At 42.9% G+C, this 15,228-nt stretch overlaps 1 protein-coding gene across 8 annotated transcripts in view; it reads left to right on the top strand.

The window, feature by feature from the left end:
- The first annotated feature begins 7,333 nt into the window (after positions 1-7,333).
- Positions 7,334-15,228, top strand: part of fer1l6 (fer-1 like family member 6) — a 104,108-nt gene continuing 96,213 nt past the window's right edge. For 3 of the 8 annotated variants that reach the window (XM_077617254.1, XM_077617255.1, XM_077617252.1), the window contains exons 1-2: positions 7,482-7,840; positions 15,118-15,203. In XM_077617254.1, the coding sequence (XP_077473380.1) occupies positions 7,806-7,840; positions 15,118-15,203 (121 nt within the window). In that variant the 5' untranslated portion in view covers positions 7,482-7,805. Of the gene's footprint in view, positions 7,411-7,470; positions 7,841-15,117; positions 15,204-15,228 lie in introns of those variants that run through there. The other 5 variants (XM_077617253.1, XM_077617263.1, XM_077617257.1 and 2 more) reach the window with 5 other exon arrangements.

The raw sequence follows: 15,228 nt of genomic DNA, 5'->3' as shown, positions 1-15,228 counted from the left end.
AACGTGACCGGACGTTTCGTCAACGGACACTTGGTCGACGGACACTTCGTCCCCGGACGTTTCGTCGAACGGATGTTTGGTCGCCGGACAATTCGTTGCCGGATTCGCTCGTTCTCAAAATTATAATCATGAGAGAGAGAGTTTACTGTTGAAAGCAATCAATCAGGTAATCTCTCGCTCTCAAAATTATAATCATGAGAGATCAAGTTTTTCATTGCATTGACAATGTCAGAGCATTAATATCTAAATATCTAACATCAAAATTATCAATAAGTTGTGTATTATTGGCGTGTGTGTACATGTTTTTCAATTTATGTGTTCCTGGGTGACAGGAACGAAACGTCCTGTTCTCGTGTGTGTATAGACAAACTTGCCTCGCCCGTGCCCATCCCACATTTTATACTATTATTGTCATGTCCCAACACCTCTGTTAAAGTGGTTAGATCAGAACTTCTACGTAAGCCTCTGATACACTGAATTATATTATTTTTAACCCTTATAGAGCACTCATTTAACCCATCGGCTGCCATTGACGGCGGTAGACGTCCGATTCATGTTGACTGTGAGGTGCAGAGTACTCAGCACTCATTTAACCCATCGGCTGCCATTGATGGCGGTAGACGTCTGATTCATAATGACTGAGGTGCAGAGTACTCAGCACTCATTTAACCCATCGGCTGCCATTGACGGCGGTAGACGTCCGATTCATGTTGACTGTGAGGTGCAGAGTACTCGGCACTCATTTAAAACCGTATCAGAACTTTGCGTTATATATCTACTAGATGGAGCTCTAATAACAGAAATAGCATCTGCACCTCAGTCAACATGAATCGGACGTCTACCGCCGTCAATGGCAGCTTATTGGTAATGTGTTTAATTTGGGACAATAATGGTATAAAAGAGGCTAGTTTGTCTATACCAGGGATGGGCAAACAATTTGACTTGTGGGCCAGAATGGGTACTAAAATTTGACAGAGGGGGCGGCCGGGCCAGGAGCATTTGGACACGCAATGTAATTTATCAAACCTGGGGATTGAAATGTAAGAAAAAATACACAATTGAAGGTGAAAATGTATTTTCAAATTTACTTTCAACATTAAGAACTTATTATTCGAGCGTTCTCTCGACAGATAGCGGTTCAGAGCTGAAATCTAGATTGTTTCTTTAGCTCTCTCTTCTCCCGGGTTTGACATGAGCACTTTCCTGTTGTGGCTCGTCCAATTTGTCAAAGTAAATCCTCCACTAGCACACAAGGTGCGAAGGTCATTGGCCAAGGTCACTGCATCATCCTCTGTAGGCACGCTCTTCAAGCAGTCGTCTACATAAAAATTGCAAAGGACTGTTTGGACAGCTTCTGGGGATGCAGTGTCTTTGTGATCCTCGGCGGTCCTTCTCAGTGCATAGGTTGCAATGCTGGGTGACGATTTGGCGCCAAAGAGGTGCACCATCATTCTGAACTTTTTCATGGGCTCGTCCAACTTGCCGTCGGGCCACCAATAGAATCGTTGGTTTGTGTCGTGTTCTGGCACCTTCACCTGATAAAACATCGGCCATCAATGCCACCGGTTCCTACTGCTTTGCATTACTATTAAACTTAGTTTCATATTATTATAATTATTTTATGGTTGCTTGCAACAAAGTAAATGCTTTGCTCCTGAGAACTTTAGCTAGACTAAACACCAAAACGCCTTGGACCGTGGACTGAAATTTGCTGAGAATCAAAGCGCGGGTTAACCAAGGGTTAAACACCTAAATTTATGGATAAACAAACATGACTTGGCTTGCAAGCTTAATAACATAAGGGAAAGAAAGGTATATCTGCAGGAAAAAGTAAATTCAGCGCAAAAGAGATAAGAAAAGAGATTTGTATGTTACAGTCCTGGGTCTTCACGTTTTTTTCTCTTTTCTTCTCCTTTTTTTGGCTCCCACTGTTCTCACAGCTGTGCTATCAAACTGAGCTGGGAGTCTGTTCCCGCTATCATTATTGTTGTTGTTTTTCTTTTTATCGTGCTGAAGTCTGTGCATGAGAGAAGCCTAAGAAAAATTACTAGACGGAGTGAAATGTATGACGGAGAAAGCATTGTTATAATAATTTTGATTATTTACAAATTTATCTAATTGCGGAAACTCTTTTAAGTTGTGACTATTATTTATATTGGCATTACGGCAGATAAACCGACACAATGTGTTCTGTGAGTTGGGTTAGAGACTACGTTTAGGACTGTGGAGTGTGTCCAAGCAATTAATTGTTTAGCATCTAGTGCAGGGGTCGGGAACCTTTTTGACGAAGAGAGCCATAAACAATTCATATTTTCTAATGTTATTCCTTGAGAGCCATACTCCGGATTTAAAAGTCAAAATACATGTAAATGGGTGTCTTTTATTTTAGTAATTTCACCACTTTTAAAGTGAAAAAAAAAAGAATACTTTTGACAACATTCTTATGCAGTTGCTAATCAATGAGAGTATGCATTCTAGCAGAGTCTAACGCAAAAAAAGAAGACTAAAGCAGCACTGGGCGTAGTATCTCAGTTCTGTCACCAGCAGGTTCCATATTTTAGCTCACAGGTTAGCGAAGAGCCAGATGCACCCATCGAAAGAGCCAGATGTGGCTCCCGAGCCATAGGTTCCCTACCCCTGGTCTAGTGGAATGGTGTTGTGAATTTTTTAAGGTTTCTGGATGTTAGTTCAGTGGGTTGATTGTCTGATTTGGGAAGACGTCAGCACGAATTTAGTAAAGATTGTCTGTGGAAGTGAAATATGAGGGTGTCAGGAAGTAGAAAGCAGTTGTTAAACGATTCTCAAAGTAAAACTACCCTTCCGTGAAGACATTACATAATTTGGCCCTTGGGGTTGCTGAAGCAAATTTGTGTGTGCAAAAAATGGTTTTTGCTATGGGATAAAGTTGTGCTTGCAGCATATTTTGAGATTATGGAGTCTCGGCAAATTGTGTGATGTGGTTGGAAACCGGATGGGGATTCATCTTATTATGGACTAATGGTAGTCTTCTCCAAAGTAAACCAAGGAATTTCTGACAGATAAGCTGCGTGTGTGAGAGGAGAAATCCTGCTTTTGCAGCAAGTCTAAAGCTCACAGTTAGTGGCTAAGAGCGTGCTTCCGTTAAAAAAATTCAGAATAAGAGCAAAACATGGTTTGCAGGAAATGCAGGGTTCTGCGGTTACTTTCGCATTTTTCTGATTTTACACAAGAATGTCTTTCCAGGTGATAGACAATCTGTTTGGTAAAAGATTGGTTAGTTTGGCTTCAAAATTCGGAATAGCAAGCTAGCCATTTTTGACCAATTTGTTGATTTTGAAGGGCTCTTAGATAAAGAAAACTAGCTTTTGGAGGATAAAAGATTATTAATACTGTTTGTGAATGGTTGGTTTGTTCAAAATACTTGAGGGATTAGTTGTTTAGAGAAAAGGGGATGAGAAAATTGACAATATTATGACATATTGGCAATAATTTGTGGGACCTTTATTAAACACTGAAATTTGTCATTAGGAAATGCCTGGCGAAAGGTTACTTGCTCTAATTTACTTAATGTAGGTTTTAATTGTGGTAACAGTGAGCTACAGAAAATGGCTCTTATCTTAAGTAAACATTGTGTCCTTGGTCGGGCTGAGGCGAGTCGATTGCAGGAGGAACTCAGCCAGTGATTTTAGCTATCCTTGGGTAGGATGGCAATATTGGGGTTATTTGCGAAATAGATCTTAAATATTAAGAATTATTTGGTTAATTATATCAAACATGAAAACAACAATGCCGAAATGGCATTTATTCAAATTATTAGGTAAATAGTACCTGGCTGGTTTAGATCAAATAATTGATTTAGGATATGCATAATTTTCCTAGGACTGAAGAGGCTGGGCGGGTGAAATATGCTTTGTCATGGGTCATTTTGATGACTGTTAGAATATTATGGATTGCATAAGCATCGAACAATTGATGTCCAACAAATGAGGTTGCTTTCTATTGCTTAAAGCAGGGGTCTCAAACTCGCGGCCCGCGGGCCAACTGTGGCCCCCGGGACGATAATTTGCGGCCCCCGTCTTAATATGAAAGATTAATGTTCGTGCGGCCCGCAAGATTGATATGAATGACACTTGTGTTCGGAGCTGAACGAACCAATCACGGTGAGGTATACGGCTCTGGAGGGCGGGACATCCGCCGGGCTGTCCAGTGCCTCGCTCACTCACTCATTCATTCATTCCTCCAATCAGCTGGGCGGAGGAGAAGCCGTGAAGCCGATCACTCCGCTCGGCGCTCACAGTCCTCCGCTGCTCTCAGCATATAACTGAATGAGGCGCTATGATCCGTGATCCAGGCTGTGTCTGTAGCCATCTCCGCGAGTGAAACTGAAACTTAACAGTAAGTGCGTTAACATGACACTTGAGAAATTCGGAGAACTGCCATAATCCAATACGATCAGAGAGCGAAAGTGCACATGCGCCACAGACCCGCGCGACTGAAAGTTAATGTTCAACCCGAGACTCATTCCAAGTGGAAACACATATTATAGAACCCCAGAGATGTCTCTTTCAAAGCCTGCCGTGAAGAGAAAGGTCGGTGATGAGCACAGACAGTTTCAAGAAAAGTGGGGAGTGCAATATTTCTTTGTTGAGCACAGGGGCACCCCGACGTGTCTCATTTGCACTGAAAAAGTTGCGGTGCACAAGGAATACAACTTGAAACGTCATTATACTACGAGACATGCTGAGGAGTACGAAAAATACCAGGGAGATGAGAGCCAACCAGGTTGCCAGTCTTAAAACACGTCTTCTGAGGCAACAGGATTTCTTCAAGAAGGCTACCAAAGACAGTAATGCAGCAGTTGAAGCTAGCTACGCCGTTTGTGAGTTGATTGCTAAAGCAGGACAGCCATTCACAGAAGGTGAATTTATCAAAAAGTGCATATTACAGGGTGCACATTTTGTCTGTCCAGAAAAGAAAAGTCAGTTCAACCACATCAGCCTTTCTGCCAACACCGTGGCAGAGCGCATTTCTGACCTGTCAAGTGACATTTATGATCAACTGTGTGACAAAGCACAATGTTTCTGTGTAAATTCAGTGGCTCTTGATGAGACCACAGACATCACAGACACTACCCAGCTCGCAATATATGTCCGTGGTGTTGATGACAATTTTGAAGTGATGGAGTTGCTCACAGTAATTCCAATGCATGGCCAGACCACCGCTAAGGAAATATTTCACCAGCTGTATGATGCCATTGAGGATGCCGGTTTGCCATGGAAGAGCTTTGTTGGAATAACAACCGATGGAGCCCCATCAATGACAGGGAGGAAGAATGGACTGGCAGCACTTGTTCAAAAAAAACTGGAAGAGGAGGTTGTGCAGGAGGCCATAGCTCTGCACTACATTATCCATCAGCAGGCCCTTTGCAGCAGATTCCTGAAGTTTGACAATGTGTTGTCTGTCGTTGTGAAATGCATCAACCAAATCAGATCCAGGGGCTTAAAGCACAGAAGGTTCCGTGCTTTTTTAGAGGAAATGGAGTCAGAATATGGGGATGTGCTCTACTTCACTGAGGTTTATTTCATTATTTTTTGTTAAAATATAAAGATATTTGATAACGTTGGACTGTTTTATCAGCGCTTTTCTTGTGGAAATCCTGATGCGGCCCAGTCTCACCCAGACTCTGTCTCTAGCGACCCCCAGTTCAATTGAGTTTGAGACCCCTGTCTTAAAGGCATACAAATTAAGAGAACTTTAGCTTAAAACTTAGACTTGGTATTGCAATTATGGGGTTTAATGCAGCTAAATGTTAGACTACAGATATAACGATTGGCAAGGACAATCTTAGATAAGTGCAGAATTTGTTGAAAGATGTTTTCCTATTTTAATTAAATATTACTAATAATGATTTAAAAGGTTTGAATCATTATTCCAACATTTGGTCCTTCGAGTAACCGGGGTCAACACACCGATAAGGAATCCAGACGCTGCAGTTTAATATCTGGAGTGACCGTGCACGGCGAGAATCCCTTTTCCAGGCTGGATTATTTCTCAGCAGCGCCTGTTTTCTAATCGGTTGACGACTATCCTCTGGGTAAGCATCTATCGACATTTCTGCCGAGTCCGCGTGTGATGGCTGCATATTGTTGACGGGGTCTCTCTCACTCTCTCTCTCATCCTCTCTCCCATCTGCGAACTCTCCGATGTATTGAATAATGCCTCATTTTATTATTAAACATCATAACCACTAGTTATTTGTTACTCTGTTAGTAGATGGTGAATTTCAACCAATAAAAATGTTTTTCCATTGTAATATTCTGTTTTTTGGTGTGTTTTTTTCAGAGGGTGGGAACGAATTAATATTGTATTTAGTTCATTTCTATGGGAAATGTAGATTTGAGATACGAGTAAATCGACATATGGGCTCAGTCCCGCAACGCATTAAGCTCGTATCTCAAGGTATGACTTTACAAGTAGTATATTGGATTGGTTGGATAACTTTATTCATCCCGTATTCGGGAAATTTTGTTGTCACAGTAGCAAGAAGGTGAGGATGCAGGAATAGGAAAGGCATTTTAGACATAAATAGATAGGTAAAAGTAAGTTCATAAATAAATACATGAATAAATATATAAATAAATAAGCGTGTTGCTTAGCACATATATACATACATACACATAAATATACATTAAATAATAATCATATTTTCTTTACCTAATCATTTTGGATGCTCTGTATGAGCGTGACTTGGGTTGACACCTTTGTTTACAAGAGGAGGGTTTGTTAACTTTAGAAACTTTCTTATATCCTGGTCCTACGCTTACACACACTTTATTTATTTATCTTTTAAACTACAAATAACTTAATGGTGTTCTTCTTGCTTTGGCCTGCGACTTATATGTATGTCTTTTTTTGACTCTGACCACTCTGTTTTTAGGGTATAATTATCAAAAAACGTAATATATTACATTAACAGATGCTTATTCCTATTACTTTAACCCAGGGGTACCCAACCAATGGGTCGGGGACCGGTGCCGGTCCGAGAGCCACCTGGTGCCGGTCCAGCAGAGAAATAAATATTAACGTTTTCAATCTCGTAGTCCTACTTGAAATAAGAAAAGTTGTTATAATAATAATAAATAATTCTATTATGCTAATATCTGGAGAGAAATATGGCATAGAATAAGTGATTTTCTTTTTTACAAACAGAAAACCAACTTCAGACTATTACAGAGTTGGTTGCATTCTTCAGGCAAATGGGCTGAAAGTGGAAAATATCAGTCACTCGGTATCAGTCACTTGTTGGTAAATGTCTCATTATGATGTAACTTTTGACATTACATCAGCCACATGATCCGGGCACCATTGGACTGGTGATGCTGGCTGCAAACAACTACAAGCTGCACCCACTACAATGGATCCTGCACCGAAGTAAGAATCTGACTATTAAATACAGAATTGTGTTTTTTAATTTCTTGAGTTTTAGGATGGAAACAAATGCAATTGGCTACATATTGGATTGCAAAGTAGATTGGGATACAATATGTGAGGTGGCATCTAAGGAGGGGATGGCCATGAGTTAGAATCACTAACAATGAATGTTTTGTCAAGCGTGAAGAGGAGGTTCGAGTGAGAGCAGTGTGTCATTTATTTAGAGATGAGGAAAAAACATGTAGAGAAACTAAGTTGTCCAGCTTTGTAATGCATAGGTTCCATTAAGAATGAGCCTGTTAACATCAAGATCCATTTTCGTAGAACTAGTTTAATTTCTGTATTTACTAGTTAGTAAAGTATAGAAAATAAGTTTTTTTTCCATGTAACACAAGATGGACACTATAGAGAGTCCTGCGACACAACAACGGTGAGCAGCTTTTCTTTGTTGCATTTTATAATAAAAGTGGAGATTAGATAGATTATTCGCAGCAGGCAGACCTCCAGCAAGGTCTAATGCCTCTAATAACATAAGTTTAAGTTTCATCAATGTTTTGGTTTTATTTCATCTTGCGATAGGTTAAATGGTATGCAACAAAGTATTACAACCAGAAACTTTGAGCATGAGCATTTTCATTACTCTAATTATTTGTCTTCCCTAAAAAATGGGAGGCACATATAAATGTGTTTTAAATCTAAAAGGACAAACGATGTTAAACATCAATGTAAATCTACACTTAACACTCAAATGACCAAGCTTTTTCGGCCACTATTTGGACGGAGTGGAGTCATTGCCAACCTTACATAGGAATATTTGTCATCGCTTTATCATGGTGGAGGTAGTTGTCCCATTTATCTGAGAAGTTGTCATTATTGAATTGAATTTTATGCCTTCATTGTCAGTATGCAAGTATAATGATAATTAAAGCTTAGGTACAAACATAAATACCGTATTTACTCGCCCGCGCGTATAAGACACACCCTTTAAATTGTCTTAAAATTGTTGAATTTTACAATTTACCGTGAATAAGCCGCCCCCTGATTTCCAATTTTCACCACCATGGTCATGGTTTTAATCGGGAGTACAAATGTGTTACTTTGAAGGGAAAATCTTAAGAAAAATCATCACACGTGGTCTTTCTGAGATACTGTATGAATCAAAAGCACACTAGGGCGAATATCATACGGAAGTTAATATGTCTGTCTTTGTAAATGAAAAATATCAAATTATTCAATTTGAAATAAGGAATAAGTCTATCTCGATGAGAACCTAATGCTTTCTAATTACAGAAATTAAAAATTTCTTCCCAGAATTTAAGATGTTGTGGCAGCCATATTGCTTCTAATGTCAAATGATCTCAATTCTTTCGATGGTTTATATTACTCCAATAGTTGACACTTTCGAACAAGAAATAAAACGAAAAAAATCAAGGTGGAATTTTGTTTTATTTCAAAATCAAGGCTACTTGCGTCTGGCGAAAAAAATGTAGACTGCTGCGTCCCGACCTCGCCAAGATGGCTGTACCCCGACCTCGCTAAGACGGCCATCACTGCTTGCGCGTCCCGAGCAAGCAGTGATGGGAACGTTTTGCGTTTTGTGCAAGAGACGTTTTTTTTTCTTTATGAATTTCATTCATAGACCTATAATAAGTTTTGTTTGGCGTTTTATCTGTTTATCTTTTCTCTATTTTGAAATCAATGACCGTTTCGGCTGCATTGTCTTGCGTCTTTCGTCACGACGGATTCGTGCATGTCTGTTTTTATGCGCATATAAGCCGTACCCTCGATTCACTCTTTTTTTTCCGACAAAAGTGGCTTAAATGCGAGTAAATATGGTAATAAATAAGTAATAAATTAATAAGCAGTCAACATAAATAAGTAGTCAACAAGAATAAGTACTGTGATCCTTCAGGTCGTAGCTTCAACATTCGAGGCTTCAGTACATCGCCGTTTTTTTATAATTGGTATAAATAAAATTTCATAAAAATGCTTACCACGAAGAAAATGGTGGAACTCAACACCGAGAAAAAAACTGGCGGGCAGTGGGCGTCATTTTTATCCGAAAATAGCTTTCTGAGCAGCCGGGACCCTCTATGAGGGTTTTTTCAGAAATGCGAGCATCGTGTGACCTTGCGGCAGGCATCCTGGTTCTTCTCCGAAAATAGACCTTCCGGGAGGACTCTGGGGGCATTGGGGTCGTGGAGCTGATGGTGGATTTTCCCAGAAATGTTTCAAAGTGAAATCTCTAGGCAACGTTATGGCGAACACCATTACCCTTGTCTGAAAAGAGAGCCTTTTGGGCGGCTAAGATGGCTGGATACCACGGAGGAACAAAGTGGAAGTTGAGTTTCCATTTAAGTCCAGGCAGTGGGCTGAGACCATTGCTTGTATCCGTAAATAGAGCTCTCTGGATGGGTAATGGGAGCTGTCAACCGATCACCACATGGTGGTGAGTTGGCTCCAATGGTGGGGACAGATGTCCCAAACGTTTTGTGAGGGTCTGCTGGGGACACCTGGTGGAGTCAACTGTAAGAAGGAGTTTCAATTCCTACCTCTGACAGAGTTTCTCTCATGTCCCGGAAGAGGCGTGGGACATTGAGTCCGAGTGGACCATGTTTTGCGCTTCTATTGCTGAGGCAGCAGACTGGTGTGGTACAGCTGCAAGGTGGTCGGTGCCTGTTGTGGCGGCAATCCCAGAACCCGCTGGTGCATACCGGTGGTAAGGGATGCCGTCAGGCGGAAAAAAGGAGTCCTATTGGGCTCTTTTGGCCCATGGGACTCCGGAGGCAGCTGCACCATCAACACAGTGTATAGTAAGGATGGGGCGCTGCTGACCTTGACTCAGGATGTTGTGAACTGGTGGGCCGAATACTTTGAAGACCTCCTCACCTCCACTGACACACCTTCCCATGGGGAAGGAGAGCTGGGGGACTCTGGGGCGGACTCTTTTATCTCTGGGGTTGAAGTCACCAAGGTGGTTAAAAAGCTCCTCGGTGGCTAGGGCCCGGTGGATGACATCCGCCCGGAGTTTCTAAAGGCTCTGGATGTTGTGGGGGCTGTTTTGGTTGACACGCCTCTGCAACATCGTGTGGACATCGGGGACAGTGCCTCTGGATTGGCAGACTGGGGTGGTGATTCCCCTTTTTAAAAAGGGGGTCCAGAGGGTGTGTTCCAATTATCGAGGAATCACACCCCTCAGCCTCCCCGGGAAGGTCATTTCTGGAATACTGGAGAGGAGGGTCCGCCTGAGGTCAAATCTCGGATTCACGGGAGCAGTGTGGTTTTCGTCCTGGCCGTGGAACAGTGGATCAGCTCTACACCCTCAGCAGGGTCCTCGTGAGAGCATGGGACTTCGCCCAACCAGTGTACATGTGCTTTGTGGACTTTGAGAAGGCGTTTCACTGTGTCCCTCGGGGAGTCTTGTGGGGGGTACCCCGGGAGTATGGCATTACGGAACCTGTTACGTGGGGTCCGGTCCCTTTAGGACCGGTGTCAGAGTCTGGTCTGCGTAGCCGGCAGTAAGTCGGACCGTTTCCAGTCGGGTTGGACTCCGCCAGGGCTGCCTTATGTCACCGATACTGTTAATCACTTTTATGGACAGAATATCTAGGCGCAGCCGTGGCTTTGGCGTTAAGGGGGTTCGCTTTGGTGGCCTCAGTATTGCCTCTACTTTTTGCACATGATGTGGTTCTGTTGGCTTCATCAAGCCGTGATCTCTAACTCTCGCTGGAATGATTGGCAACCAAATGTGAAGCAATCGGGATGAGAATCAGGGTACATAGTCGATTGGTCGCCGGGAAGGTTATTGATAATTACCATTTAAATCGTTGCACAAATTCCCTAAATACAAACTATCCATTACTATTTAGTCATACTTAATGCCCTAGTAATTATTAGGCTAAAAAAAAGCTCCAAATTTCCCGGACTTTTATTGTTTTTTGTTGGAGAACTTGTTAAGACTGACTGACGTAGCTTCTTAAAGGGACAACGCATGTACATACAAACTCTTATACACTCACACGTCGGCTCAGTGAAACTGCTCATGGCCATTGTTGGCTTTTATTGATGCGTAGACTGTTATTTTACCTTGTTTTGTCGCCGGTCTTTTGATCGCCCGTTGTCGCGGTCCGGGCGACCAAAAGACCGCGACCAAAAGACTGGCGACCAATCGACCGCACACGGAGAATCAGCACCTCCAAATCTGGGACCTTGGTCCTCAGTCAGAAAAGGGTGGCATGCTCTCTCTGGAGGAGTTTAAGTATCTTGGGTTCTTGTTCACGAGTGAGGGAAGAATGGAATGCGAGATCGACAGGCGGTTCGGTGCAGCGGCTGCAGTGATGCAGACACTGCACCGGTCTGTCATGGTGAAGAAGGAGCTGAGCCAAAAGTCTGAGTCTCTATTTACCGATCAATCTACATTCCCACCCTCTTCTATGTTCACAAGCTGTGGGTCGTAACCGAAAGAACAAGATCCCGGATCCAAGCGGCTGAAATGAGTTTCCTCCGCAGGATGTCCAAGAAGCTCGGTCATCCGGGAGGGGCTCTGAGTAGAGCTGCTCTCCTCTGGATTGAGAGGAACCAGATTAGTTGGCATCTGATCAGGATGTCCCCTGGATGCCTTTTAATCTGGTGCACCTTATATATGGACCAATATTAAAATTGTTATCACGATAAAATAAAAAAATCAGTCTATCAGTTGATGGAGTACTTCATCCTCTACAGGTCTCGCAACTACGGTAAGCAGCCTGTGACTTCATTTTCCCCCGTGCGCAGTTCATGCTGGGATATGTAGTTCTTTTGTCAATACACCCAGTATGATGCCAATTACACTAATTCAGTGCTTGCCGTCATTCCGGGTGGATTGACAAAAGAACTCCAGCCGCTAGATTGGCGTCAACAGCATTCAAAACTAGATTGCTAACTATATTATATATGGATCAATATTGATCCGCAACATTGTCTCGCAACTAGGGTAAGCAGCCGGAGACTCAATTTTCCCCTGTGCGCTGTGCATACTGGGATATATAGTTCTTTTGTCATTCCACCCGGTATGACGGCGAGCACACTAATTCGGTGTTCGCCGTCATTCCGAAGGGATTGACAGAAAAACTCCAGCCACATCAACACAGCATTCAAAGCTGGACTGCGAACTATATATTATATATGGATCAATATTGGGCCGCAACAGGTCTCGCAACTACGACAAGCAGCTGCCGAGTCTATTTTGCCCCTTGGTAGACAGCGCCGGACAATATACACCACTATCTGCCTGTGGATCTTAAATACCTGGGCTGATATATCAGTTTCAACTGTGGTTCGAGCTTTCAGGAAGGCAGAAATTGTCACCTGCAGCTGCCAGTCAACCAAAGCGACATGGACTCTATTAAGGACGACTTTGATGAGACCGAGCCTGGGTGATGGTTGCCCCATTCGCCCAGCTGTTCAATTTGGACACTGAAGACAAAGAATTTGAGGGAATCATAGATGAGGAATGAACTGATAAAGAGAGCTTTCCATACTTCTTTTGTGTTTACAGTGGAACAAGGTTAGTCATATTGTGAATATGGACGTCAACAGCTGAATGTTATGGTGCCTCATTGTGTATGTGAAAGCATGCACCGTTCCCCCGCGTGAACAACATTGAGTTATTAACGTTATTGTTATTGCTTTGCACTATTACGAGTGTTACTATATTGTGATTGCAATAACGTTAATATACCGTAACAGCATAAGTTTTTTTTACGTGTTTACTGAATGGAGGAAAAGTTTTCCCTCCACTATGTGATATAAATACTAATACTTTACCTCGGAGAAAAGGATAAAACAGTTGTTTATTCATTTTCGGAGTGAATGGAGTTGTCAGAAAGTCGATTTGCCTATCTGACTGTTTTGTTGACATTCCCTTTAGCGCAGGATGCATATTAACGTAACTCCAGCCTCTACTCTAGCGCCTTATAATGTGGTGCGCCTTATATATGGAAAACATTTTAAAATATTAAAATCATCGAAGGTGCACCTTATAATGCGGTGTGCCTTATAGTGTGGAAAATACGGCATGTCTCTCAGCTGACTTCTCACAAAACCTCCTCCTGAAAAGCTCCCCTACGGCACCTCCCGAATATTCCACCGATGATCCAATGCCTCTCGCTTCTGACGAAAAAGACTCCCAATAACCTGGTTCCTGGGTTCAAATGATGATTTTGCCTTGTCTGGTCTACATTATACGTGATATTCAATGGATTACTGTCGTCAACAGGAATAAGGAGTCGGATCAATAAGTAGTCGGGTACAAAAAGTGACTAAAGTGGTGAGCAGCCAATGGAGTTCTAGTGCAAGCACAAAATAAGAAATTACTCTAGATTAGGTCCCCCTAGTGCAGAACTCAAGTTGATTATGGTGGCGGCTCTTGGGAAAAAACTATCCTGAGTCTTTTTGTTTTGGCTGCTATGGTACTGTAGCGCCTGCCAGAGGGCAGCAGGTTGAAGAGGTGGAGGCCAGGATGTGTATTGTCTTTTATGTTGCTCTTTGCCCTTCCTAGACACCGGGAGTTTGTAGATGGTGGACAAGGGAGGAAGGGGGCAGGTGATGATCTTTGGAGCTCTGCTGATCACCCTTTGCAGTCTTTTCCTGTCTGTGCAGCTTGCGTGCCACCCTGGCCCAGCATAGGTCAGCATGCTCTCAATCGCTGATTGGTAGAAGGTAACCAGCAGGTTGGTGTTTAGTTACTCCTTCCTGAGTACTCTCAGGAACTGTAGCCTCTGTTGCGCCTTCTTGCAGAGTTCTGTGGTGTTTTCTGCCCAAATGAGGTCAGCAGAGATATGGACCCCCAGGAATTTGAATGCTCCACACATTCTCTGTTGATATAAAGGGGGGCAGGAGCAGCCTCGTTCTGTCGGAAATCCAGGATGAGTTCCCTGGCTTTAGGAGCGAGCTGGTGCTGAGCGTGCAGGCGGATGAGAGTTAGCGACCCAGCTTCCCGTGCTGGGATAGGTTGACCAGAAAGTCCTTAATCCAGGAGCAGGTGGACTGTGGGAGCCTGTGGGAAAAATATCAAATTATTCGATTTGAAATAAGAAATAAGTCTATCTTGATGAGAGAGAGGGGGGAGAAAGAGAGAGAGAGAGGGTGAGGGAGAGGGCAAGACAGAGAGGGTGAGGGAGAGGGCAAGAGAGAGAGAGCGAGAGACAGGGCGAGGGAGCGGGAGAGCGAGGGATCGGGAGAGCGAGGGAGCGGGAGAGCGAGAGGAAGAGCGAGAGGGAGAGAGGGAGTGAGAGCGCGAGAGCAATCTCTGCCACGTGTACACCACTCTCATATTTTTCAATTATTTAATGCTTAATATTGATTGTCATCATACGCCTTTTCTTTGTACAACTCTTCATTCCACCTGCTTGCTGCTTGCTACAACGCTCCGCCCAGTGCTCGTACAGATCTTTACACGAAGGAGTTGTGGCGAGAAAGACAGTGCGGCTAAAATCATAAGCAGCCTCTCGTGTCTCGGCCACCTGATTGTCTCGCATGCTTGTATCTAAAAAATGGTCTCGTATCTCAAAGCAAATAAATGTTTGCTCGGAATTTTGCTCTTATCTCAAATTCCTCGTATGTCATGGCACTCGTATGTCAAGGTATTACTGTATATCCATCTATAAATATGCATATTCATATACAATATAGATACCATAATGATTTGTTGTGTTGTTTCATTATCAGAAAGACCAAGCTTATGTTCGGCATCAAAGGTAAAAAGAAGAAAAAGGTCAACTCAGACGTGGTCCTGGAAAACAAAGCAGCTCTGGGTATGTCCTTGGTCTGCGCACATAC

Source organism: Stigmatopora argus, chromosome 13 (genome assembly GCF_051989625.1).
Source record: "Stigmatopora argus isolate UIUO_Sarg chromosome 13, RoL_Sarg_1.0, whole genome shotgun sequence".
Classification (NCBI taxonomy): Eukaryota; Metazoa; Chordata; class Actinopteri; order Syngnathiformes; family Syngnathidae; genus Stigmatopora; species Stigmatopora argus.
The sequence above is the reverse complement of the archived record's forward strand: the minus strand, read 5'-3'. Positions and strand labels throughout refer to the sequence as shown.